Source organism: Akebia trifoliata, chromosome 6 (genome assembly GCF_017979445.1).
Source record: "Akebia trifoliata isolate Shusen 1 chromosome 6, ASM1797944v1, whole genome shotgun sequence".
Taxonomy (NCBI): Eukaryota; Viridiplantae; Streptophyta; class Magnoliopsida; order Ranunculales; family Lardizabalaceae; genus Akebia; species Akebia trifoliata.
The window spans coordinates 8,447,039-8,474,613 of record NC_141380.1 but is presented as its reverse complement, the minus strand read 5'-3'; the positions used below and the strand labels follow the sequence as shown (position 1 = coordinate 8,474,613).

Below are 27,575 nucleotides of genomic sequence, written 5' to 3'. Positions count from 1 at the left end.
TTGTGTTTTAGGAATTTTGAACCTCGAGAGCTGTAATCTTGAGTTTGAATGGCAGTTCATAATTTTATATCCTGTATTTCAAGCAAATATCATTCTCACCTATTTGGTCCTTGGTCTGTTTTGTTCTTCTGCTCTTGTAAGCCTTTACTGTGTTCTTCTTTGAGGAAATTTCAATTTTTTAAGAGAAAATATTTTCTTTCAGGCATGCATATGGGATATGCGTAAATTAGAAGCTAAATCTTCCCTTACTTCACGGACATGTTGTGAACTCTGCACATTTTTCTCCCTAGTCTGGAAGCAAAATTCTTACTGTGTGAATATAAGCTAAATCTTAAGTTCTTTACTTTGATACATATAGACCCATGAAACTGGTTTCTAGATTATTTTGAACATTGAAGTTCATCACATGTGGCTTTCTTTTGTAGTGCCCTCTTTTGAATATAAGTTATTGTCCTTCATTAGAAGTTGATTTGTCTCAGGAGAAAAGCTCGGTAAGGTTAAAAATTGGTTTTCATTGAATAGAAGGCTACAAACTTTTGTTATGAATTCTATCTTTCTATGTCTTTTCTTCTGTAGGTTGTTGTTGTCTACAATCCTCTTGAGTGGAAGAGGGAGAATGTAGTTCGGATTCCTGTAAGTGGTTCTATTTTTCTCTATGCCACCATCTTTTCTGCAATTGGAAGTTAATTTTGGAAAGTTACCTCATCATGTTTTAGTGTCTGTTCCTTTTAATGTTTCAAGTGTGCACACTAGGTCCCGCTTGATCTCTTATTGGGATGGCAGCACTGTCAATTGAATTTTTACTCCTCATTTGATCTACATTGAATTCGGCCTTATTTTAGAATTTAGATATATTTTTGTGGGTTAGAAATTGACACAAAGCAAAAGAACTGTTTGTGTGCTATGTTTGACCGCTAACAGCTATGTATTATGGAATAGTTTGTTTTTTCATTATGCTTGGCTCTGATACAAATTTACTACCTCCACTCTCCCCTCAAGTATCTCAGAAGTCTGTGTGAAGTGTTGTGCTCTCTCGATGATGCTGGTTACCATTTCAAGTACTTGATCTGGGCACACCCACAACCTTGTTCTGGGAAAAGGTTTTCTGGATGGTTGGTCACTCAACTATGTTAAGATGGCCAGGTTTCCACATCTTTTATGCTTTTAGTTGTATTTTTTATAGGAGCTTTAAATGATGCCCTGATCTTCACCGTCTAGTCCACCTCTTCTACTAATGATTATTATGGTTTTGCTTAGTCTGTCCTTGATCTACTTGGTTTTTGTAATCTAGGAAACTTTAAAATCTTTTATTGGCACTAGTGTCTGGCACTCTCCTACTTGATCTTGAAATGCTTGACTTTGTCACAAAGATTCTGACAACGAAGATGAACATATTGATTGACACTCGAACAAGATTACATGTACACAAGCTAAGGTGCGTTCATATTATTGTTACTTGGCAAGAACGTAATTCAGGTCATTTTTTATAAAAAGATTGTATGTGATTCTTGTTGCAGGTCAAACTGAGCCAAGGTTCTCAACTAGGGGTCCACACACTTATAACTCAGATGTAAGTTTGATATGTTCGAAAGTACTTGTGATGAAAACTAGTAGCAAATAAAGGATAGGCTTTTGTATATTAATATTTTTTTGGTGGGAGTATTCTAACCTGAGAAACAGACTACAGTGAGACCATAACAAATTGAAGTCTTAGGTTTTGCATTTCCACTTGCAACATCCCCATTTATTTTATTTTATTTGGGCTGATTGTCATTCTTAGTCATGTTAATGAAGTCATTTTTTTTGGAGGATTAGCAATGGATCGGGTCAATTCAAAGATTTGATCCGAACTTGATTTGCATTTAAGACTCGGGGGGTCTTGAATTGCTACCTCGAATATGACAAGAACCTAATCTGCTAATGAAATTAACAGGAGAAAAGCCCAATTTAGTGACATGGAACGCATTAATTGCAGGTTTTTCTCAAGTGGGTCATGGCATGATTGCTTTAGATCTTTTCCAAACTATGAGGGACAATGGCATTGAGCTTGATGTCATATCTTGGACCTCAATAATATCTGGGTTCGTACAAAATTTCTGCGACAATGAGGCTTTTTATACCTTTAAACAGATGGTTCGTGCAGGAATCCGGCCTAGTTCATTTACAGTTAGTGGCATCTTGCCTGCTTGTGCAACTGTGGCAGATTCAAAACGTGGAAAAAGAGATTCATGGCTATGCATTGGTGGCTAGAGTCGAAGAAGACATATTCGTGAGTAGCTCTCTTGTTGACATGTATGCTAAGTGTGGTTTCATACACGAAACTGGGACATTTTTCAACAAGATGAGCAAGAAAAACACGGTTACTTGGAACTCTATGATTTTTGGATATGCAAATCATGGATACTATAATGAAGCAATTGCGCTCTTCAATCGGATGGTGAAGGAGGAAATACAACTAGATCACCTGACTTTCACAGTAGCCCTCACAGCTTGTAGTAATGCTAGAATAGTTGAAATTGGATGGAAAATTTTCCTTTTGATGCGAGAAGAACATGGGATTGAACCAAGGTTAGAGCATTATGCATGCATGGTGGATCTTGTAGGTTGAGCAAGTGATCTCAATGAAGCTTATGATTTGATTAAGAAAATGCCCATCAAGCCTGATTCATTTGTGTGGGGGGAGCATTGTTAGGGGCATGTTGGAATCATGGAAACATTGAACTTGCATAAATAGCGGCTAAGAATGTGTATGAGCTCGAGCCTAAGAGTGCAGGGAGCTGCTTGTTGTTGTCGAACTTATATGCGGATAATGGTGATTGGGGTGACGCTGAAAGGTTGAAGAAGATGATAAAGAAGAAGAGGTTGAGAAGAAATAATGGGTGCAATTGGATAGAGATTAGATAACAAGTGCAGAGAGTATTATCTCCCAAATTTCTTCCATAGGAATCTGAACTCAACCTATCATGGTAGAAGAAGTGGGCGTTTACGGTCTTCTCACTACGTGAAAATCACAATTTTTTCTAAAAAAATTTGTTGGGCCTAGCCCGTCGAATTTTAAACCCGAAACTCCGCGGCCCATGAACCACGTTTTCGGTCGAATTTTAAACCCGAAATTCGCTGCTCCTCTTTCACTCTCTCACAGTCGAATCTATTGTTTCTTTCCCTCTCTCTCTCTCTCTCTCTCTCAGTCGATCGATCGACCTCTCACTCTCTGCCTCTCTCTCTATCTCACTCAATCGATCGACCTCTCCATTGCTTTTTCACTGTCGATCGATTTCTCTCCATTGCTTTCTCACTGTCGATCGATCGACCTCTCACTCTCTGCCGCTCTCTCTATCTCACTCAATCGATCGACCTCTCCATTGCTCTCTCACTGTCGATCGATTACTCTCCATTTCTTTCTCATCTCTGGATCGATGTCATCGCTCAATCGCTCTTATTTGATCACTCGAAGTGATCTCTCGATCTCTCAAGATTGAAAACGATGGAGTGATCTGTTGTTTTTAAGGTGACTCTCTCTCTCTCTCTCAAGTTGATGGATCCATAGCGTTGTTCAGATTGATGACGATGAGATCTAGGGTTTTGGATTTCACAAAGTATATTAATTTTGATTTTTTGTTTCCCAAATGAGTTAATTTTACACAAAAAAAACCTAAAAACAAATAAAAATTTGATTAAGGATCCAAATGATTTCATAGATCTAAGTGTTTTGATATGATTAGATCTGAATTTTTTCACCATTTTTTTTCTTTCTCCTTGGATTCAAGTAGATATTCTACGGTGAGATTTTGAGAAGTTATAAGTTTAATCTGATTATAAAATGGAGGGAAAATTTTCTTTGTTTAGCGGCTTTAGAGCTCTTCAATCTCTGAATTTTCTTTACTTTTTTATATTGCAGGAAGCATGTGAGATAGAGAACAGCGTGGGGAAGATCTTTGTTGCACGATCTGAAACGGTACAGATTTTGGATTTTAGCTTTTTTTCGGATTTTAATGTTTTTTGTTAATTTAGAATTTAGAATTTAGAATTTAGAATTTAGAATTTAGAATTGACAAATTTCAACTAAAGAATTTTATGTTTTAGTTAGATTTTATGAATTTTCATTATATATATTTCATAATTTTTCATATATTCTTTTTTATTGTTTTCAACAATTTTGGAAATTTTCCTTTGTCAATTTAAACCTATAATCCAACTTTGTGACGATTTTTGAGACATAGTTGACCTAGAATCAATGTTGGGTTGGAACCTCATTGTATCATATATTTGTCGAAATCCAAATCCTTGATCTAGACCTAAAGTTATTGGATTGGATTTTAAGTTTGATTCGATCTATTAATAATCCTATCACACTCAATGAAAGAAAAAAAAACAGTCTAATGTGCACGCCACCCAACAGTGTGAGAATATATGTGAAGATATATGTGATAATTGAATCTTTTTACAGTGCATATTATAGCCTTCCACAGTCAATCTTCTCTCTTTTGATCTTAAATAGTGCATGTGACTTGGTACCAAAATTTTTTGTCTTTGTTTCCCTATTACAGTGCATATTATAGCCTTCCTTAATATTTCACTTCTTAAAGTTTCAAAACACATTTAACTTATCAGATAGCAACCCTTTGCATCACACTGCATGTACTAGCATTTCTAGACTAAGAACTATGTGCTTGCTAGGCCTATTTAATTGTGTAGTTGCAATGTGCCTGCTACCAGGACTGCATTCTTGAGTCGAGCCTTCAAAGAATTGAATCCAACTTGTTTAGGATAGTTTCTCCAATTCAAACACTTCACACTGTTTTAATCTTTGATGAATGGAACTAAACAATGTTATCTTAAACGAGTTTCAAGAAAGAAGCAAGCACACCGCACCCCATGTGATAATAGATTATCACAATAGGTCCAAGATTGTCTTCACTGGCAAGGTTCAAGTCATCTATCTCACTGTTTCAGTGAATTGATGGAGTGAGACGATCAATTGAGATGAAACAATGCAATGGAGTAATACGTCTTGATAAGATTAAACCAAGTTTAGTGCTTAACCAAGTGAAAAATTGTTGTTCGTCTATAATGAGTCATAAAAGACACATTATAAAAACAAGATCCTAAACATATTAATATTTCTACCATAAGACCATCTGATATGTGATGATAAGTACCCTTATGTATAATCCGGTTACCTTACTGGAATGAGATTTCACGATGATCATTGAGTCATATTGAATTAATCTCAACTCTCTAGTTTCTTAATGAGACTGCAACTTGCCACTTAATTTAAATCTAATGGCTGAAACACAGATTTCCATTAGTTTTCATTCTCATTGAAATCCCATAAACTGCCAATACAGAGATTTCGCATGGGCAATGAGCTTTACTTTTTTCCTTTTCCTGATTAGTCATACTGCATGTAGTATTATTTGGAGATGGACTCTTCCAATTCTGGTTCTCTACTAGAAGATTTTCCTTTCGTTTAAGTTAGTATTGTTATAGATACACGCTTTTAAAATCTTTGAGAACATTTGCTGTAGTATGATAACTTAACTAGACTAATCCTCCTTTCGGATTTCTAATGTTTTCTTTATCAGATAAAAACTGGTGCAAGCATATGCATATTTTAAATCTGGGATCGCATCGATGATGAAGATATCTGAACTGAAACAAGTGACTCCTATCAGTATGCCTTGAACTGAAATGCAGACCTTGCAGGTGTTGATACTCACTATAACATCACACTTTACTGAGTTTTTTTTTTCAGCATTTCTTTTTGTTAATAATATTATCTTTAGGCAAAACATCTATGTTTATTTTTCTTTTATTATACATGTAGTTTCCTCTATATACATTTTAGACTCCCTTGCAACTATTTTTGTTTTGGTGTTAATAGATTGTAGCTTTGCTCTTTGATTGTGGATGAGTTAGAGTGAGTAATTGAAAATGGGGAACTTTGTGTTGGAGTGTCTTTGTTAGCTCCAAAAAGCTTAATGCAGGGGATGCATTTATTTTTCTCAAGTTTGTTATCTACTCCACACCCTTCACTTCCTGTGGCACCAAATTCCAATTCATGTCTGATATGGTGTTGTTTGTGGTTTTTAAAGGTGAAAATGGGAAATTGTCATCTCTACCAGAACCATGTTCACCATATCTTTTCTTAAGGACGATGTTGGCAAATGAATAATTGGTGCACGTGTCCGAGATAATTTGTCAAGCATTGTTAAACTCATTTTTATTTAAAATCCTTGATTTGAGTTTCAACTTCTGTCAAAGCGATATCGTTTGCTCGACGTAACGGTCTAATTGTCCCCAAATGTTCATTTTGGAGTAGAATTAGTCGATACTCAACTTCCTTAATGCTTAAAGGACTAAAAAGAACAGTTGGCATCGGACTTATAACGTTTATGATCTTTGGATCTGTGTCTGGATTCATGTTGTTTTCGTATAAGATTGGAATTGAGGGGAAAGACGTGGTGATTTCATTGAAAACACATTTGCAGGAGAGTAATTATGCAGAGCGAATTGGGATCGATCATTGGATGGATGAGAATAAGGTGCCGGAAATGATCAATACTTATATGATGAAATTCTATGAGACAATGTCGCAACAGATTGATGTTCTTGCTTTGCATTACAATGTGACGGAAATCGTTGAAGGAGTTCAGCATTATTTGATTAGGCCGTTATAGACTTCGTTTACCGAAAAAGTTCCAGGACAAGTGCGGCATAGACCGTTGTCCGAGAAGCTTTATTGCCTTAAATGGAGGATGAGGAATGTAGAGTGGAATGTGATTTATAGAGATTTCCATAAGGTTTTTAGGGAGTTTATGTCTGTTATTGCTTGGGAGGATTTAGTGGAGAAAATTAAGGGTTTTGTTCTTCACAGTTTGGATGTACCGAAGCGTGTGTTCGCAAGTAGTACTATGGTTTTGGTGGGGAGTACGAATTTGTTGTTCTCAGCGGTGGTTTCGATTGTGTCAGGTGCCGTTGGACTGTTGAATTTCATTTCTTAGCTAATGGTGTTCTTTTGGCTTTTGTATTATTTGATTACTTCGGATTCGGGTGGTGTCATGGATCATGTTTTGGAGATGCTTCCTGTTTCAAAGTCAACTAGGGTTCGGTGTGCCGAAGTTCTTGATCACGCGGTTAGTAGTGTGTTGTTGGCCACCGCTAAGGTTACGTTCTTCCAAGGGTGTTTAACTTATCTTTTGTTTCGATTCTACCGTATACATTTCCTCTATATGTCTACATTCCTTGCTTTGATGAGTGCCATGCTGCCCATATACACTCTACAAGCCTTGTTCCCGTTCTTTTTTTTCCTAGGATTTTTTGTTCTTTGGATAGAATATATCATACAAATCATGCAGTTTCGTAAACTTCATTGTTTATGATTAAGTATAGTTTTTATAGCCATTGATGAGGTTTCGCAATTTCATGGTAGATAATTTACTTCATTATTTGTACAGGGAGCGATCATGGGGCCTCTACTAATGACAGTGATGATTGCCTTAAAAAATTTATATGTGGAATTCGTACTTGCTTATGCCAAAGAAATTAGCAGGTGATATACTTCTTTAAATGATTGCTTTCTACTTGTATTGCAATTGGTTCAACTGTATTAATTGTTTTTCTCTTTTCTCTTATATGGCTTTTTGTAATGGTGCCATATATTCTTTCATGGAATGAGAGGGTAATGAGGACCTACTTCCTGCTCTGTATATATGTAGAACATGGCTATTTGCTTCGCATCCAATTTAGGAAGAGAAGTCTATCTGAAAATCCATTAACTCTTATATTGCAAAACCTGTTACAAAATTATGGGTTAGTGTTTTGAGTTTGCATAACATGGAAATATGAAATACTAAAAGAGCTTTTATTGCACCATAAACCAGGAAGCCTCATTCTTTTTGAATATCCGATCTAAACATAATCCTTTCTCTTGCCTAGAGGAATTTCACAAAGAAACATACACAATACTGTTTCATATGAATTGAGAAAGAGGGGTGTGTCTTCAATCCATCAAATATATCAGAAGTTTTTTTTTTGGATCTTATGAATATACATCTCAAAGAAGAGGTGCCAAGAGCTTAGTTAGGATCCATGTGTAGAAAACGGACAGCAGTGCACCAACTGGAATTGTGACAGCCCAAGATGCCACTATCTCCTTCACAGTCTCTGTTCTCACGTTGTTAAATCCCCTTGCAAACCCCACACCCATGACAGCCCCTACAAGAGTATGAGTTGCAGAGATGGGCAATCCCAGCTTTGACGCGAAAAGAACCACCGAAGCTACTGCAAACTCTGCTGCAAATCCTCTAGTTGGTGTCAATTCTGTTATTTTCTTTCCAATTGTTGCCATCACCCTATAACCCCAAATCATCAGCCCTGCAACTATCCCAAATCCTCCCCATGCAAGAACATCCATTGGAATGACAATCTCAGTTCCGCCGGCACCTCCATGAAGAATGGATAGTGCAGCGGCCAATGGACCTATAGCATTGGAAACATCATTACCCCCATGAGCAAATGACATGAAACAGGCCGATAGAACCTGCATGTATCCAAAGACACCATATACAATTTTCAGTTGTGTCCCCTTAGGACCTGCAATGTCAGAGAGGAATCCAATATTTTTATGATGGAGGGTAGTATCGCCCTTTGGTTCTTATTCTGCTGATTTGGACTTGAGGAGGAGGTGACCCAACTGTTTCTTGATAACTTTACTTACTAAGATTGCACTTTCTGTCCCACATGTTAAGGCCTGGGCTAGAGCCACAAGGGGGGTCTTGCTAAGAGGGAAAGCTGCAAAAGAGATGCTAGTTACACCCACAAAGACAGAGATTGGTGCTGCTGCAGCAGCGGCCTGCCCTGGATTTGGAGCACTGTACACAAACTAGAGAGAATGAAAAGGAATCAGTGACAGTTAAGAGGTGATTTAGTTCTGTCCATTTATCAAGATGCGCAGAATAGTTTAAGCCCCATATGTGATTTAGTTCTGTCCATTTATCAAGATGTGCAGAATAGTTTAAGCCCCATATAGAGTGAGAACATACAAAGCGGATGTTTATAGCTTTGGAGTCGTAGCATTAGAGATTGTCAGTGGGCAGAGCAACACAAATTAGGTTTATATTATTCGAAGTATAAAAACATTAGGATATCTCAATATGTCAAAATCATCAAATTCAGTGTCATCCTCAGTATATGATGCTTCATTGGTAAAATAGTCACCTCATCTTCATCAAGGTCATCTCCTCTTACTATTGGTCCTTGTGATTAGCTAATGTATAACATTTTGCAATGTAACCAATATCTCTCACTTGACAGTTTGTGAATAAATTGCGATATGCTAAAGAAGGTGCCAAGGATATAATGGATAGAACATGTGCAGATCTACCATGGAAAATTCGCCTCGAAGTTGATGGAAAAGACATTGAGATCCCAAAAGTGAAGTCACGCTTTCTTTGTTGGGGTCTTTTACTGTAAAATTTTGTTATTATTGACATAATTAATACAATAGGCCATTGTCGATTTTTTTCTCGTCGCTCCTGATGTTCCTTCGTAATCTTTTTTGGACAGGATGTTGAGGGTGTCATCGTGCTCAACATCGGAAGTTACATGGGAGGAGTAGATCTTTGGCAAAATGATTATGATCATGATCATGATTTCAATCTTCAGTCCATGCATGATAAACTGCTTGAGGTTGTATGTATCAGTGGAGCATGGCACCTTGGTAAACTTCAGGTATGGGTTTTGTTGTTTTTTTGCATTATTTCTGAAGTTTTAAATATAGAGATTCTATTGCCACACCAACTTTTGATAATGCCACCCCAATTTATTTTCTAAATCACCAAAGAATTAGCACACACTTGCAATGACATTAGCAAAAGTTGGTGTGGCAATAGAAGCTCTCTTTAAATAGCATGCCAATCATTGCTGAAATGAGTTGTTTTCATCGTTATAATTATTGGGGTCTTATTCTACAGGTTGGACTTTCATAGGCGAGGAGATTAGCCCAAGGAGGAGTGATAAGAATACAAATTTCAAGTCCTTTCCCCATTCAGATAGATGGAGAGCCATTTATACAACGACCTGGCTGTTTAGAAATAACACATCATGGACAGGTATAATTTGTTCGGAGTTTCATTCACACTCATATGTCCTGTCACAACATCCTCGGTTGCGTACTTCACACACACACACACACACACACACACACACACACACAAGGTTATCCAATTCATTCGAAAGGTACCAACTGCGAACCGGTTCAAACCAACCTGTTCGTTGTGGGTTTGTGAAATGTAGCAAATCTGATGAATTCCATTCTACTTTATTGTTTTTAAATCCCCCTCCACATGATAATAGTTGTGAAAGCCTATCATGCTTCCCGTTCTCGTTCTCTCTTTTTTTTTTTTTTTTTTTTTTCTTTTAGTATGTAGTTATAGTTCTTCCCCTTTGAATGGTTTTTACTTATCGATGGATGCAATATAGGGAAAATGATTAATGAAATGCTGCATGCAGGAGAATGTGCTGGAAAGGGCGAAAAAGGACAAGGAAAAAGCGGCACGTGAAGCACAAGAGTTCATTCCCCAATCTACAACGATAACAAAACCGACCTCCACCAAAGATGTTGCCGATCCAGTAATTTCAATATCATTTGGTCTTATTTAGTTTAATTATTGTCAATTATTTGTAGCTTCAACAGAATTTTCGATCTTAACAAAGAGGTTTACATGTATATTAATTTTGGGTTATTTAATTTAATTTTGAGCTTGTTTTATGATTTTTCTTTTGTTTTTTCTTTTTCTGATTTTTTTTTAATATTATTTCGTTCATTGTGATTGGTGAATTAGAGGACCGTGCTATTGTTTGTTAAACCTCCAAATTTGACAGTCATACTCTATGGATTTTTTTTTTGTTTTTTTTTTTAAATCCATTCTCCAATAATTTGATAGTCTAGGGCCGTCAAAAAAAAAATCTACAAGAGAATATTTGACGGGAGGATTCATCAAATTTCTCAAAATTTGACGGGCTAAGACCGTCAAATATGGGCCTTTTTCACATACTGTCTATTGGATCTCACACATTCTTTTTAATAAAAAAATTATTACATTGAAATGGATAATTGAAATGATGATACAGCCTCAATTTGCACTTTTTAGCTATTGAACTTTTTTTTAATTTATAAATAAAAAAATACATTTTTTTAAAAATTTAAAATATATATATAGTCAGTGACTGTCGTATGTGTGCACTTGTAAATAAACGACTATCAAAGACCGTCGTTTTTCCTGACTATTAAAGACAATCGTTTTGCCTGTCGTTTTTTTCGATTGTCGTTTTTCCCGACTGTCAAGGACAGTCATTTTTTAAAATCACTCCTTTTAAAATGAATTTTTTTGCCACTGTAGGGGCAGTCGTTTTGGAAAAAAATGACTGCCCTGGACAATCGTTTAAGGCACATTATGACGTAGTGGTTCTATGATGGGGGCATGAGTCAAAGGGGGCAGTCAAAAAATCATTAAACTTTGCATTAACATAACTTTCGTCATTATAATAAAAAGAGTGCTGATTTTCTAATTAGAAAGTCTTCACTCAGTCAATACTTGGCTAATGTGGCAAGGACAGAACAATAGATCTTTTTTCCTCCGGATAAACAACTGCACATCCACATTAAAGCTGGACAGTAGTGTATCCTGAGGAAAAAGATGTATGGTTCTGTATCTGAGCCACGTGAACTGAGTGAAGACATTCTAGTTACAAAATCATTTTTCTAATAAAAAAGATATAATTTTTTAGATATACATTTTTCTTGGGAATCTCTAGCATCTCAACCGTCTCTTTGATGGAGAGCCTTGAACTAGGTAGAGTCCACTAAGCAATTAAGTCCAACCGGATATTCTAATAAAATTGACTTGGTTTTATCGAATTGAACCCCCTCCCAACTGAATCCAGCCAATTAGAAAAAAATTCGGTTCAATCATAGGTTCGGTTTTTCCTTTTTATTTTTTTCATTTTTTTAGACTCATGATTTTTGAACTCAACCAGACAACAACTCACCGACGTGTGCAAAGAACCGTAGATTCTTTCGCATGGGATACACAACTGTACCCTCGGGATACACAACTGCAGATGACAGGTCGGTTATATATCTCGAGGGACAGAATCTAACGTTCTTTGCCCATGCCAGGTCAGTGAGTTTTTGAGGTTCCCTGTTAGGTCGAGTTCAAAAATTGGCACTCATTTTTTTAAGGATTATTACACAGCTGATGCCTTTCTAAAAGAACACAGGTCACAAACTCACTCTTAGTTGAGAGGGAGAGAATCAAAACGGAAACCAACTTCCTTGTTTTCACTGCTAGTGACCATTCTTTTGTTACTTGTCAATCCTTTATACTCTCTCTCTCTCACACACACACACACCCCTAACCCCTCTTTTTTCTTCATTCTGTCAATCTGTCCTTCCTTGACACTCCTTTGGCAGCCATAGCTAACAACAGTAGCCTTCAATAAATCTTAGAGAACCCATCACTCAGCCGATATTTGGATAGTAATCAGATTCAATCCATAAAACCTTCTGAAGACTCTTTTTGCTTTGAAATCTTTGGCGAACTAAACTTCAAAGAAATCCACGAAGAATCGTCGTCATCTTTTCTTCCCAAGAATGATTATGGGTTTTCATTCAAGAAATTGGTAAGTCTACAGAACTGCACTGAGAGTCTTGGATTCAAAAGCATCAATGACTATGTGGAGGAATCCAAGAATCATGATAGTGAGGAAGATAGGAAAAACCATGAGATGGAGAAGAAGAAGGACAAGGTGAGTGTTATGAACGACAATCTGAATGAGTTTAGGAAATCGAAGACAAGCAACAAGTGCTTTCCTCCGATTTCTTATTTAAGTAGGAGTGGAAATCCAAGGGTTTGCCTTAAATCTTTTCGCCGTGATGGGAGGCTTACTCTCAAGGAGATCAAGATTTCCTCTTAGAAATCCTTCTATGCATGCAGAGAAGATGGAACTCTTAAGCTGCAACATGCTCAACTAATCAAAGAAATCCCCCAAGAAAAAGAAGAGCAAGAAGTAGGAGTGTAAAAAAGATGATGCCAAGTGGAAGAAGAATTTTAAATAAAGATCTTCATGATCAACTCTGTGTCTTCTTTGCATCTTCAGAGTGATTGCAATTAATAAACAAGGGAAATGAGTTATGACTTTGTGTTTGGTGTTTCTTGGAAATATTTGATTGTGAAAAGAAATGTATGCACTTTGTGGTTTTCTTCTTTTATTTAGTTTTAGTGTTAAGAGGTTCCCAAAAACTCATCTGAGACTTAATTCAAGTGTGCAGGGTCGGGATTAATATTGCAATGGCTAGCTATAATGCTTAATTAGATTTTGTTGGGCCTTCTCACTATGTTCTAAGTTAATTCTATCTCCACCGTTCTTTATCCAATTGGGTTGAATGTTTTTAAATATATTGATTTCCCCTATTACTTCGAATGTGTGGCGGACCTCAATTTGTGATTTTACTTTAAGGGTGTGTTTGCAAATGGTAGTTGCTAGGAGTTGGAGTTACAACTCCCATCTTAAAATTATAATTGGTTGTTTGGTTCATCAATTCCATGGAGTTGCAACTCCAAGAAGGTCTTCAACTCTTATTTTTAAGTGCAATGACAAAATGACTAGTCAGGTGGCATACTCAATCAACTCATTGACGTGGACAAGTTTGGAAATTGTAGATCTTTTCGCCTCGGGATACACAACTCCCTCGGGAGACACTTTTATGGGGAATTGCAACCGTGTATACCGAGGCATACAGATCTACAATTCCGAACTTATCACATCAGTGAGTCAATTGAGTATGCCACCTGGTGAGTCCTTTTATCACGACTCCATTTTTAAAGGAGTTACAACTCCCACCTATGTAGGTGGGTTTTACAACTCCAAGCAAAAAGTTTTAATCGCAAAAATCGAGTTAACTCACCTAAGTCATCTAGTATATAAATCATTTGACTTACTTTGCACATTTATAATCTAGATTCCTATTTAAATAATTGTAATTGTTAAATAAAATAAGGTGATTAGAATTAGGCATAAATGGGTTGGATTTTATCCGAAATTCGATTGATCCGAATATGAATTTAGTGGGTTTGGATCTCTTGGAGTAGATCCAAATAAAAATATGGGTTGGATAAGGGTTGATGTCCTTTAATCTGAGTCGCATTCAGGTCAGATACGAATTCATCCCTATATCTGCCTACATCCGAATGATATATTGTTTTGAAGATTATTTTTTTTCCTTTCAAAATAGTTTTTATCTACTAGTTTAATATACGATGAATTCTTAGAAAATAAATATATTATAATAGTAAAATCGAATAATATGGAAAATAGAAAAAAAAATATAATAAAAAAAATATTGAACAGTTCAAAATTAGTCGACCCGGATCAAGTAATTCGTTGGGTCAGATCCGAATATGGATTTAATGTAATTAATATGGTTTAGATATGGTTTTAACTAATAAGATCCGAGTTGGATTCAAAATCAGATATGGATATAGATATACTCAGATCCGGCCCGAACCCAAACCATTTTAAACCCTAAATTAGAATATGTTTCATCACAAAATCATATTTATTTAAGATAATAAATATTTAAATTATCAAAAATTAATTATTTTATCAAAAGATATAAAATCCAACTAACTTTTTAGAATTTTATTGCCTATGACAATAATTTTTCAAGTAGTAGAGGAGTCATATCGGATCTCAGTCAAATGCAAATAATTCATCGACTGAATTCCTACACAAAACCAAACACTGGAGTTTATTACAACTCCAAATCCAACTAACTACCGCTTCCAAACACACCCTAAATTGATTTCTTGATTGACTCAGGCACGTGGTGAATTGCAATTTGTGATTTTACAATAGTCATTAATGACTAGAAACATAGGCCATCATGTGCCACTTACTAAGATTTCAATGTAGTAATTATTGAACATTAAACCTAATCTACTGACGGATGAATGTTTGTTATATGGAATTGGTTAAATTAAAAAAAAAAAAAAAAAAAAAAGAATAAAAAGGGTATTTCTTCTTTCTTTTTTTGCTAAGCAAGCAAATGATTTTATAGATTAAATAAATATATACAAAGATAAGAGGGCATACCCCTAGCATTTTGTTTAATTGGTAAAGCTGCTCTCAATGAGATCAATTATTGGCGATTTCAAGAATTGAACCCAGACATACGGGTTCAATTACATCTTTGAATATTTGAGATGTGGAAGATCCATCAAATCTCCAAATAAATTCTTTCTAACTCGGGTTGATGTAATTGAACATCCACAAGAGGTAATATAATTTCCAATATCTTCATGATCCTACTTCAATATGGTTGAACTCAGGTCATTACAAAATCTACAAAACTGGGTCCTTGTTATCTAAAATAAAAATATGATATTAAATATGTTACTAAGATGTAACATTTAAATCATCCTTCCTTGGACGTATATTTATCCAAAATCTTATCTTGAAAGACATATTTTTTCAAATACAATATTTTAGAAAGGGTCACAAAATCAAACAACTTACTTGAGTCAATAATGGTTGAAACATTTGTTTTCTGAGAATTAATGATTCGTTGGATTCCAACTACGATTCTATTGAAGTTTGAACTGATCTAAGCATCTTCATGTGCCCTATGGCACACGTTACGGTGCATTAAATACACATTGATGGATCTTAGCGTGTGCCCCCATACGGCACACATTTACAAAACCCTTGATCAAATTTGGACAAATTTTAATAAAAAAATCGTTGGATCTGTAAGGCTATCCTTCGGTCTAGTTTGTTTGAAAGATTGAGGTTGATGCATTTTATTTGCTTATTGATAAGTAAAATTCTAGTGTGGGACTCTGAGGTGCAGCTGGTATGAAATATGAGTCCATGCAAATTATACAAAGGTGAAATTTTTTTATTTTTTTATAAATAAAAATCATTCAATTAATCATGTTTGGTTTAGTAATATAAAATCACCATTCCTCTATGTTTTTAAGGTTAATGGATTTTTTCCAAGGGTATTTTGGGTAATGTTATTTCATTAGCTTATGATGGTAGTTGTTGTCTATAAAAGGGATTTCTCTTTTGTTGAGTGTGTGAGAAAACATTGAGTCTCTATGTGAGTATTTTTTTCTTCTCTTATAAAACCTAGAAGCTCAAGGTTCTTGAGGGTGGTCGTCACCATGGTTTAAAATTCCATTTTGTTCCGGTGTTTCGATTTTTTTAAAAACTGAAACGAAACCGAAACATTCTCAAAACACTAATAGTATTTAAAACATAAAGTCTTTCTCAAGAAACTATGGTCAAGGGTCATGGCACCAGTCTTAAAACACAAGGGTATATCAAGTATTTACCTAAACATTAGGAACTGGTCTAAATGACACAGTCTTCTATAGGAGATCAATGTCAAGGGTATCTCCACTATGTGAAAATACCCAAATATCGACGGCCCAAAATCGTCGATCAATTCGACAGTCTCAACCGTCAAATTGGACCATCGAATTGAGGTTTGTCGAAAAAATATTCGGCGGCTGAAAACCATAGAATTTTATAAAAATTCAACTATTTTTGACCATCGAATATGTGATATAAACATCTATTTGACGGCTATAGGCCGTCGAATAACGTATTTTATACGGTTATAGGCCGTCGAATCTGTAATTCTTACCATATTGTCGATAGAATAAGGCCGTCGAATTAGTTTAAACACCATATTAGATTGAACTCTTTTTTTCATTCCCAAATGCTTTTGTCTTCAACCTATACCTGCAAAAAAAATCACACATTCATATTCATATCCCATCCCATCCACTCTCATCCCCATCCATTCACATCCCATCCACACCGATTTGTATTCAATTCATAGTATCGAAAAATAATAAGATTAAAAAAAAAATTACTTATATAAGTCAAAGTTGTAAGTCACATGTTGGAAGAATTCCTGAGATCATGTTCACATACATCAATGTAATGAAATATGAAAAAAACAAATCCTACTTTCAATATTCCATTTCTCATAAGATTGTGAGATGCATACGACATTAGCACCCGCTACATGGGCAGATAGCTCTATTGCACTTTGCAATATCACCAAAGCACAAGAAGATGGGCAGATGGGCAGCTTCACAGACCGAAAAGATGGGCAGCTTCACAGACTGATGCAACTGACAAGTCCTTGGGGGAGCTGTGTGTAGACACCCCATTTTTGCATCTGCCTAATTCGACAATTCGTCACCCGATTACCGCAAATTCCTAATAATGATCACAAAAAACTCGAAGGCTTGTGAGTATTATCCCTGATTCCCTCCATTTTCAATCTTTTCATCTCCCCTACTCGTTACGACTCGACATAGAAATTTACGCACGCTTACGATCGCTACACCTTATACTTGACTTAGTAAGCACGTACGCCTTAGGTTCGATACACAGTTCGATAACTTAGAGACTTCGTTACGCTAGAAAAATATGACTTTGAAACTTAGAAATAATCACATCGGAACTGAAAGAAACCTCACGTTAAATTCGTAAAAATCTGCAAAAACTGACAAAATAACGAAAATACCCCTCATAAATTTTGGACCTCCGAAAGACTTCGAAAATACCTCCATTGCACTAAGAACATGATTTCAAGTCTAACGGGACCCAAAACGACGAAAACAGATAAATTTAGGAAAAATCATAAAAATGACCGAAATGCCCTCAACCTCCAAATTCAACTTAGAGATCCCAATCCTTAAGAAAATGTAATAAAAATCGAAATCCAGTTAAAAATCCAATCTAACTAAAAATAAAACTCAAATTAAAAATTAAACAATTCAAATTCAAACGATTGAAATTAAAAATTAAACAATTAAACAATTCAAATTAAAATCAAGCAACAATTAAATTAAAATTAAAACATAATCAACAAATTAAATCCAATCAAAACTTTTTCAAATTGATCAACTAAAATTCCAATTAGCCAATCATCAAAATTAAACTCAAATCTAATCGACAAATTTAAAAATACAAAATTAATCCAATCCAAAATCAAATTCGATCGATAAAATCAAATTGAAATTAACTTTCGTTTTCCAACTCTCTCACTCTCTCTCAAACCCTAACTTTATATGGAAGAAAATGATGAAAACGATAGGGAAGAAAAGTATAGTGTAAATCAAGGAACAACCTTTCGTTTGGATTAGAGCCTTAGAGTAGAGAAACAGATCTAGATTTGAGAGTATAGAAATAGATCTAGATCTGGTCCCAAGTGCTCCAGATCTCCAATGTAAATCTTAGGTAATTTTCAACATATTATGTTGTGCTATGTGCATTTTCACTTTATTTAAATTAATTTCTGTTAATACGCCCTTGATTTCAGGTTTTTTTTTTCTCCTTATTTCCATATCTAAGTATGAATCCTTAGATTTATGGATTTCTTCTTGAATTTCATAACTCAGATTTGAGTTTTTGCCAAAAGAAAATTTTAATAGCAAAATGCAACGATTTGAATAGTTTTCTCTTCTCTTTGTGTGTGTGTGTGTGTGTGTGTGTGTATGTATGTGTATATTTATGTATGCGTGTGCAATTTATATAGGTAACCCTCATTAGTTTGAAGAATTAGCTGAGAAAAATCTCCATCTTTTTCTGGGAGCCCTCCAAAGATGATCTCTTCAGGTCATCCTTTCTTCATCAAATTTTCTTCTTTTCTCTTTCTTTGTTCTTTGAAGAAATTCTAATTCGTAATTTGTTTTTAATGGAGGAAGAGGAGATTGATCGAAGCCTGAAACGAAACAAGCGTGAGCTACAGGTTTGTGCCTCTAAGAAGTATACATATTTCAAATCTAGGGCATTTTTTAATATTCCAATTGATTTTAGGTTTATTTTTGTTGTTATTTTCTTATGATTACCAGTTTTGATCCATCTCCTAAAAAAATAAATGAAAAAAGCAAGACCTATGTTTAGGTTTATATTAGAAGTACATGAATCTTTAGCTCTCTTGGAGAGTTCGTTATAGATTCTAACCACTTGGATTAATCAAACAATGCATGCCTTGGATTGGCCCCAAAGAAATGGTCATACAATATCTGTACGTATATGTGCACTTTATTTTATTTTAATTTCTTAGAGGAGAAGATCATAGTATGATATTTAGAAAGGTTTAAGCGAAAGAATCTTCAATATATCTATTATTGTTCTAATGAAAAACTTACATGGAAATAGACTAATGTGTGGTTGAATTTTATGTATTGTACTGCCTCTAGGATTAAGGGTGGAGGTAGCTCATGAAAGATGATTACTCATCCTCCTACTAAAGATGAAGCATGGATTTAATTGGATTCTTCCAGTGTCACCTATTAAGTTCAACTTTCTCCCTGAAAATCTCTCCCCAATGGGCACTGCAAAGTATTTTCTTCATACTTATTCAACTTCAATTGCACTAGTTAAATACCCACATGTCAGATAGTTGTTAGATTCTGATCCCTCAATAATCATGAACTGAGAGTTAACTAAGCATAATATTCCAAAGCACAACATTCACACAGATCTTTACGTGGTCTTGGGGGGGGGGGGGGGGGCTACATCAAATTGAGTCTGATTTTTTGTTTGGATGACATCCTCACAGAAAACCATTCCTTAATTAGCCCATTCCAAAGAATCCAACCATATGAAAAGTGGTCTCAAATAACATTTAAATGGGCGGTCTGAACTTTATAACTTGTAAACTAGTTTTGTAGGATAGAATTTTCAGATTTAGCTGAGTTTTATTGTTGATAATCTCCATGATGAAGATATATAAATATAAATTCCCAAGACGGATTACTTTTGGTTCATCACCAACACACATACATATATGTGCTGGAAATTTCTTTGTTGGTCCGCACCTCAAATGTGAGGATATGGTTGTCATGGTTCGAATTGGGTGGTCCTTTTCATCAAGGAAACTAAAAATTAACTAGTAAAGTATAGAGAGAAAGATGGGGTAGTGTAGGCTTGAATTAGATCTACTAGTGTGTCTGATGGGCTTAGCTCTGATGCAAGTCCTTACTAGAGAGTTCCTATGTGTGTCTTGTTTTGGGTTCTGATGTGGAATAAGTTGGTTGATTTCGTTTGTCCTGTTTATGTTCTTGTTAATTATGATTTTGTTCGTCCATGTCGCTAGTACTGATTAGTTTAAAAAGGGTGTCTGCTCTTGTGTCAACTGTTCATTGGACACATGAAATATTTTTCCAAATATAGGACCCAATTAATATTTTCCCTCTAGACTCACTTGTTGGATATCAGGTTTGGCCAGTTTTTATTTTTTTTAAATTTCTTTTTTGCCCATTTCAGATCTATATTTTTACGGTTAGAACTTAAAACACTGGGTCCGATTTTGGAAAGTTTGAATTTCTGATAATGCAAACTAGTACCATAATTTTACAAGGAGTATTTCTAAAATACCCATAATTTCAAGGAACACTTTTTGTGAGGATAGTAATTCATTTTCTGTAACTTATAACACTTCCAAATTGTGGCTTTTGAAACTTAAATTCATCTCAACTCAACCAAAAAGGGGGGAAAAAAACGGAGGGAGGGGGGGTTGTGGGGTGTGGATTCTTCATTTTTTTTAGCTTCATGCCTTTCGCTCAGAATTTGTATGGGGAATATGCAGGGAAGTTGTTGCATCCCTTCAAAAAGACTATCCCATCCTAATGTGGAGTAGGTCTTCAAACAATGGTACGATGTTTCACATGTTACCCTTGGTAGTTTTTTCATTTTTTGATGTATTCCAGTAAGTTCTTTTGGTTGGAACCAGTGTAATATAAAATGCTTTATTTCCTAGATGCAAGTGACCTGGTTGATGCGGTTGTCCCTTACATGGGGGAATCTATTACTGACGGCACTCTAGCAAAGTTCTTGAAAAATATGTTTTCCTTGTAACCATCTTGCAATGCTTACGCTCAATATAATGGTTAGTCTGTGTATGTCATCGAGTTTATGTGCATAAATATACATAAAATTTTATTTTGTAACTCATTCCTGTGATATTGGTAACAGAAGCTGGTGACAGTGTACTAATTAATTAGCCAATTGCTCAAGTTGAAACTGGTAAGGTATCTACAATTAACACAACATTTGTTTTTTAATGTTGTAAAAATATGAAACATAGATGGCCACTGTCACTATGGAATAAATATAAATATAGTTCTTGACTTGTATTAACTGTCAGGTAACCATCGATGTTGCTAGTCTTGAAGCTGGAGTTATCCAGAAGGTGTAATATCTTTTAATCCTAGATTCCCTTGCTTTCCCTTGTAAAATAGGCGTGCTTTTGAATTGAAAGGCTTTATGTTTTTTATTGATAATTGATAGTTTGTAGCCAAGGAAGGTGATACTGTGGTACCAGGAACCAAGATTGCTGTCATTTCGAAATCTGGTGATGGTGTAGCACATGTTGCTCCATCAGAGGAAAAATCACAGGTTCCTATGACGAGGCTTAGAAAACGAGTTGCAACATATTTGAAAGATTCTCAGAACACATTTGCCCTGCTGACCACGTTTACTGAAGTTGATATGTAAGTTTAGTTTCATAAATTTCATATTCACTTGGAATGTGGACTGACCATCTTTGGTTTTCACAACCCTTCATGGCTTTGAAATTTTCTGTTTAGTCTTTCCACCTCTCCGCACTTGCCACCATTATCAAGTCTAATTACGATGACAATGCCAACTATTTTTCGAAGGCGGTACATTATGCTACTCTTCTAGTAAATTTAAATACTTTGAAACTCTGTTTGATGCTATATAAATTTACTTTAGTTTTAATCTTCTATACTATATCAGTTGTTCATAGTTTATGGGGAAACCAAGTCCTTGAAATAGATTTCCATGATACTTGATATAATAGTACTTGATCTTCAAAAATGTGACCGTGATGAGTAATGGGTAGGTCGCTTGGCAGTCAGAAGACACAAATTATAGATTAGCCAATGCATTTTACGTTTGGATGCTAGATTCATGAAGGATATTTCCTCTCAAGTTCTACATTGGCTACCTTTTTGTGTTGCCAAACCTTGAAAGACTGTTTATACTTTGGCTTGTCTTCTGTTGGAAGGTTTTCCTGTTATTGTGGCCCCCTTTTGTGTAAACTAAGCCCTGATATATCTGGGGTTCAAGCAGAGCTTCATAATTTCAGCCAAGTAAAAGGCATTTAAACCCAACTGTGAAAGGATTATAATTTAATGACGAGAGGAGTATGGTTTATTTTGGGCCCATACTCACTGTTTGGTTTCATGTCGAATATGTAAAGCTGTGATTTTTCATGTGTGTGTGTGTGTGCATACGTGTGCATGTGTGTGTGTGTGTGTGTGTGTGTGTGTGTGTGTGTGTGTGTGATTTCTTTCTTATTCCTTAAGGTAGCTCATTTGGTATGCATACATAAACTCAAGAGTGCTCTATTTCAGGAACTTCGGGTTTGGTGTCAACTCTCAAATGGTCAGTGGGAGTTTGGAAAAATTCAATCAACTTCTGAGGAGGATGCTCTAGTTTTGCTTTCAGATGGCAGTGTGGGTTTACTTTTTCTTTTTATATTGTCTGAGTTACACTTATCCAATTTCAAGAACTTAAGCTAGTGGAGTTTAAATTCACTTGTGTTATGTTATTTCTTCAGGTTGAATCAGTGCCTACAAGGAATCTCTTGCCTGAAAACCCATATATACTTGAAGGCATTGATGATCTTATACAGCCAAGTTACTTGAATGAGCCATCCGTTCTTCACAACTCCAATACAGATATTGTCATGATAGGATTTATGTGAGTTTGATCTACAATCAAAATTCTTTTCCACTACCTTACTCCTATTATTGATTCTTGTTTATATTTCTATAGACTAAAGCTGGGCCTGTTTTGGTTGCAATCAATCCCTTTAAAGATGTCCCAATTTACGGAAACGAGTTCTTCATAGCTTATAGACAGAAACTTACGGACCATCCTCACGTTTTCTCTATAGCAGACGCTGCCTTCAGTGAGATGATGAGAGGTGAACATAACCATACATATTTGGAGATAATTTGATTCTTTGGTGGATTACCTATTGTTTATTAAGGAGTGCATGACTTGTTTCTGAAGTTTTTATGCTTTTTTTCTTTCCCTATTTTGTGGATTCTGCAGACAAAACAAACCAATCCATCATAATTAGGTAAGTTGGAAGTATCTGCACCCTATTGTTCTTTGAGAGTATATCTTTTTTCTTGCCAAGCTCCCTAGTCCCCCCTCCCCCCTATCGTTGTTGATCTATATCTGGAGAGATTATGCGTAAAATATTGTGTGCAGTCTTGGTGATCATATTCAACTTTCTACCACAGTGGGGAGAGTGGAGCTGGGAAAACTGAAACAACAAAGACTGCGATGCAATACGTGGCTGCATTTCCTGTTATTGGACCTTATGTTTGTGCTGAATGGAATTATGGGTAATTTTCTTTTTATACAATTAATTTATAACTATATATTTATATCATTGATTACTTTGCTATTTTTTTTTTCTATTAGGGGATTTCCTGTGTGGTTACACAATATGCCAGGTGTTGAAATCAGAACAGATAATGACGTTTTTAAGGTTATTATTGTTATACAATTTTATTTTTTGAAAGTTTTTTATAGTTCAAATTCTTGACTATTTTCATTTAATTACCTAGAATGAGATGCAAATTTTCACAACCTTGATAGTCGACATGGCGAAAAAGGAGAAGCTCTTTGCCTCACAAGGTGGTCCTATTATCATTGCTCAGGTATGTTAAGCTTTCCATAATATTTATTATGGAAATAGTTTATTATTATTATTTTTTAAATATTTAGTTATTAATATTTTTTATTTATTTATTGATACATAATAGATTGAGAATGAATATGGTAACGATATGTCTCCTTATGGAGATCCTGGGAAATCATACATTGGCAAGATTGGCAAGGTGGTCCTATCATCATTGCTCAGGTATCTCTTGCCTCACATTGTGTGAAATATTACCGTTGTGGAGACACACATGAGCTTCTGAAGAAGCATGATTGGCAAGCGCTTCTAAAAAAAGACCAGGTAAGAGATCTCTCTTGAACAACTACCATTTGATATAGTAGATAACAAAACTATAATATTTCACACAATGAATTTGAAGGCACAAATTTGTTGCTTTAGGAGAATTTTAATGTGATATTCCTTGAAATGCCCTATTGGACATTCTTTTGAACCAGCAGTGAGTAAAACACTTCTAAACTATTCATTTCTTGTAAGTCATTCTAAACAAATTTCTGTTGCTTAATTAATGATATATAGACATTAGATATGAGTATCCTAAAAATATATAATTAAATTAAGGTCTACGAATAAATTAACAAAATTCTTGAGGATTTTTAGGGAACAAGTACTTGTCTCTAGGAAATCTTTGTTTTTCCTATCATCTCAATCTTGTGTTTGATGGGGAGCCTCAAACCTCGTTTGAGGTTAGGGAAATCTCATGTTACCCATTATTATTCTCTTTTCTTTTGCTTTTCTGTAAGTTTCATATGCTTTTAATCAGTTTGTTGAAGCTTTTAACTACAATCTTAAATTAATTGGCAGCTCTGAATAGAGAGGAGAGCGGGTCGCGTATTTGAAGGTTGGGAAGAAGGGAGGATATATTTCGCTCCTACCTACAAATACCTTGCTAACTCCGACCATTATGTCGTCCAAAACTCCAAATCTAAATAAATAAAACGCACTCCTGCCTAGTAAAGTTCCTTCTCTTTTCCAATAATTTCCAATTTATTAATTACCTCATATAATGCCTAGTGTAATTATAATATGCTGACCATGGAGTATAATGCCCTCCTTACACATTGTACATGTTAGAACAATAGTCCCACATTGCCTGTGGGAGCCTAATCCATGGGTCCGTAGAGAGAATGAGTTTTTCACGTAAGATAATATGGAGTCATGGAGTTGTACATCACTTTTATATTTCTCACTCACTCACATCTTTGCTTATTAGATGTACAAAGTCTCCTAGTTTTGTTGTTTATGTATACATGTCGATTATGAGAATTGACGATTATTCAGTTCAATTCTTTGGATCACATATTCATCCTTACATTAGGTAGTAGCTCTGTCAAACCATACACACTACTGCCCTTGACACTTCTTGACTATGTTTGTTTTCTTATGATGTCAAGCTACTTTTTCCCACCTGCAAAAAGAGTCTGTTGCCTACTCTATTTATAACTTTTGGTGCTTGGTTTGAATTGGCTTAGACATGTTGGTTTGACCATCTTACCCATAAATGAACACTTAAAATAGTTCAATTTCTATTTTTGGATGACCCTCACACTCCCAACATAGACTCATTGTAGCACTAGGCCACTCCCAACGTAGAACCATGTTGTAACACTTTCAGTAACTAAGTTTTAAACTAATTATTATTGGCATCTGTTTTGTGTATTTTCTAAGTATTGAGCAATGAACATTGGTTGTGGCATATCAAAATAATTGGTTCTTATGTTGGTAGGTAATGATTGCTTATAGCCTTTTTTCATTAGTGGACTGCTCGATTACAACTAACCAAGTTAGCCTGGAATTGGTTTTCTATTGACTTATTTCACAATTCTTGAAGATTTTAATAGTATTTTGCCTTCATACAGTATTTCTTATTTTTAACATTTGTGAATAAAGTTTAATTATGTTCTTCTATTATTTTGGGTGGATATCTCGATGTACCAAACCTTTTCCGTGTAGGTACGAGAGCGTTATTAGGATTTTTTTGAGAACAGTGGTAATGTAAGGGAAATCCAAACCTTGAGGAAAATAAGAAGACATGATAGAGCTGAGAGAGCCAGAAGAGATCAAAGGCATCATGACTATTTGCTTCTAATTGTATTTTATTTCTAAGTAATTATGTAACATAATTTCATTTGTAAGTGCCCAATTACTTCAATTAGAGCTTGTTTAGTAATGAAATTTCAATATATAATATGAATTTTGAATTGTTTAGTTTAATTTGGAGCTTGTTTTATGATTTTTGTTTTATTTTTTATTTTTCTGATTTTTTTATTCTATTGTGATTGGTGAATTAGAGGACCGTCCTATTGTTTGTTAAACCTTCACATTCGACGATCATACTCTATGGATTTTTTTTTTTATTTGAAGCTCATTCTCCAATAATTTGATAGTTCAGGACCATAAAAAAAAAATTCTACAAGAAAATATTTAACAGGCATGTTTAATGGGATGATCCATCAAATTTCTCAAAATTTGACGAACTTAGACCGTCAAATATGGGTTTTTTTCACATAATGGTGGCTCCCAAATTTAGAGTTAGGATTAGAGATTAAATAGAAAAAGAAAGAATTGAAGAGGGTATACAAAGGGTGGGAGACAATGAGAGAACATAGGCAAATGATAGGAGAGAGAAATAGAGAGAGGAAAGGAAGAGAAAAACATATGGGAGAATTACAGCGATAAGTATAAGGTAGAAAATGTGGGAGATATAAAGAAAGAGAAAAATAACAAGGCGTTGAGGAGAGAAAAAAAAATGTAGGAATTTGGCTCCTTGGATATGGAGAAGATAAAATCTTTTACAAGATTTTTTTTTCTTTTCTTTCTTTCTTAATTTCTTTGGCACTCGTTCTTCTCTAAAAAATTTCTTCAACCTTTTGATGTTGAGTAATGATAATCTGGCACCCCCATGTGGCATACTTAAAATACACTCCTAACGTGGGATGTGTCTGAACCTTAAATTTTCTTTCAACGGAATACATAATTGCACAGATTTATGGGAATGTGCAGTTGTGTATCCCGTTGCATAAAGTCTATGGTTCTAGCACATGTCACATCAAGAGATTATTTTGAATATGCCACATGGGGGAGTCAGATTGTCATTATGGTTCTAGCACATGTCACATCAAGAGACTATTTTGAATATGCCACATGGGGAGTCAGATTGTCATGATTCTTTGGTGTTTTATTGCATCAAAAATATATTTCTAACATTTTTCTTACACTTAGAGCTTTCCAACCCTATAAAAATAAAAGTTAATCCAATTAATCCCAAATAATAAAATTAATAATAAGTAATAACTATGAATTAAGAAAATTATTCATCAATATATGCATTTATCACTTTTTTTCCATTTTGCTATCGTTTCTTTTACTGTTTTAATTTAAAACTTGTTTGAATTCGTTCAAAAGGGTTTGATTGATAGATGATACTAGATACTGGGCTTAAAAACTATGAATGATATCAGTATTCACTCCTACGAATAACTGAGACGAGAAGAAATTTCCTAGTAAATTTATCGTCAAAATCTTTATTTATGTTCTCATGCCAACCATCTGTTCAACTTCAGTTGATACTGTGTCCAAAAGCGCCACAGTAGAAAAGTTCAAAGGAAAAACTTAGTGGTGATTGGGTACACGGCCAACCAATCAATATATTTCTCCTCTCTCACTTTATGAGGAAAGGACATTTTTCATCTCAACCCATGATTGAGCCTGTTCATCAAACAGACGGTTGAGAAAAAAGGGAAAACAAAATTTTCTGAGT

The 27,575-nt window shown here is 35.1% G+C and overlaps 1 protein-coding gene, 1 long non-coding RNA gene and 3 pseudogenes across 9 annotated transcripts; 4 read left to right on the top strand and 1 right to left on the bottom strand.

Moving 5' to 3' along the window:
* The first annotated feature begins 1,920 nt into the window (after window positions 1-1,920).
* LOC147400084 (pentatricopeptide repeat-containing protein At5g59600 pseudogene) lies at window positions 1,921-2,982 on the top strand (annotated as a pseudogene).
* Window positions 2,983-3,001: 19 nt separating this feature from the next.
* LOC147400082 (diacylglycerol kinase 2-like) lies at window positions 3,002-10,771 on the top strand. Of its 8 annotated transcripts, none has more exons than XM_086445699.1 (10): window positions 3,002-3,508; window positions 3,899-3,955; window positions 5,586-5,706; window positions 5,885-6,009; window positions 6,096-7,136; window positions 7,458-7,552; window positions 9,380-9,435; window positions 9,568-9,721; window positions 9,990-10,112; window positions 10,513-10,771. In XM_086445699.1, exons 6-10 carry the CDS (start codon window positions 7,513-7,515, stop codon window positions 10,560-10,562), a joined length of 423 nt encoding a protein of 140 aa, XP_086301825.1. In that variant the 5' UTR covers window positions 3,002-3,508; window positions 3,899-3,955; window positions 5,586-5,706; window positions 5,885-6,009; window positions 6,096-7,136; window positions 7,458-7,512; the 3' UTR covers window positions 10,563-10,771. The 8 variants fall into 8 exon arrangements, 7 of the variants coding, with proteins under 7 accessions (XP_086301825.1, XP_086301821.1, XP_086301819.1 ...); XM_086445695.1 differs by having other exon boundaries at window positions 3,005-3,508; window positions 5,920-6,009; window positions 9,568-9,732; XM_086445693.1 differs by having other exon boundaries at window positions 3,005-3,508; window positions 9,568-9,732.
* On the bottom strand, window positions 7,846-8,973 carry LOC147400083 (inorganic phosphate transporter 2-1, chloroplastic-like; annotated as a pseudogene).
* A 6,304-nt stretch (window positions 10,772-17,075) lies between the features above and the next one.
* Window positions 17,076-22,174, top strand: LOC147400081 (dihydrolipoyllysine-residue succinyltransferase component of 2-oxoglutarate dehydrogenase complex 1, mitochondrial-like; annotated as a pseudogene).
* Window positions 22,175-22,834: 660 nt separating this feature from the next.
* On the top strand, window positions 22,835-23,436 carry LOC147400080 (uncharacterized). The gene is made up of 3 exons (XR_015179531.1): window positions 22,835-23,047; window positions 23,179-23,206; window positions 23,373-23,436. It is a non-coding gene; the product is annotated as an uncharacterized LOC147400080 (long non-coding RNA).
* Window positions 23,437-27,575: the final 4,139 nt, after the last annotated feature.

Bases quoted from the DNA above. Each gene is read 5' to 3' on its own strand.
- LOC147400082 (XM_086445696.1), top strand. From the start codon at position 7,513: ATGTGGAATTCGTACTTGCTTATGCCAAAGAAATTAGCAG. The intron at 9,436-9,567 runs GTGAAGTCACGC...TTTTTTGGACAG, and splicing joins AAGACATTGAGATCCCAAAA to GATGTTGAGGGTGTCATCGT. The intron at 9,733-9,989 runs GTATGGGTTTTG...GGACTTTCATAG, and splicing joins GGCACCTTGGTAAACTTCAG to GCGAGGAGATTAGCCCAAGG.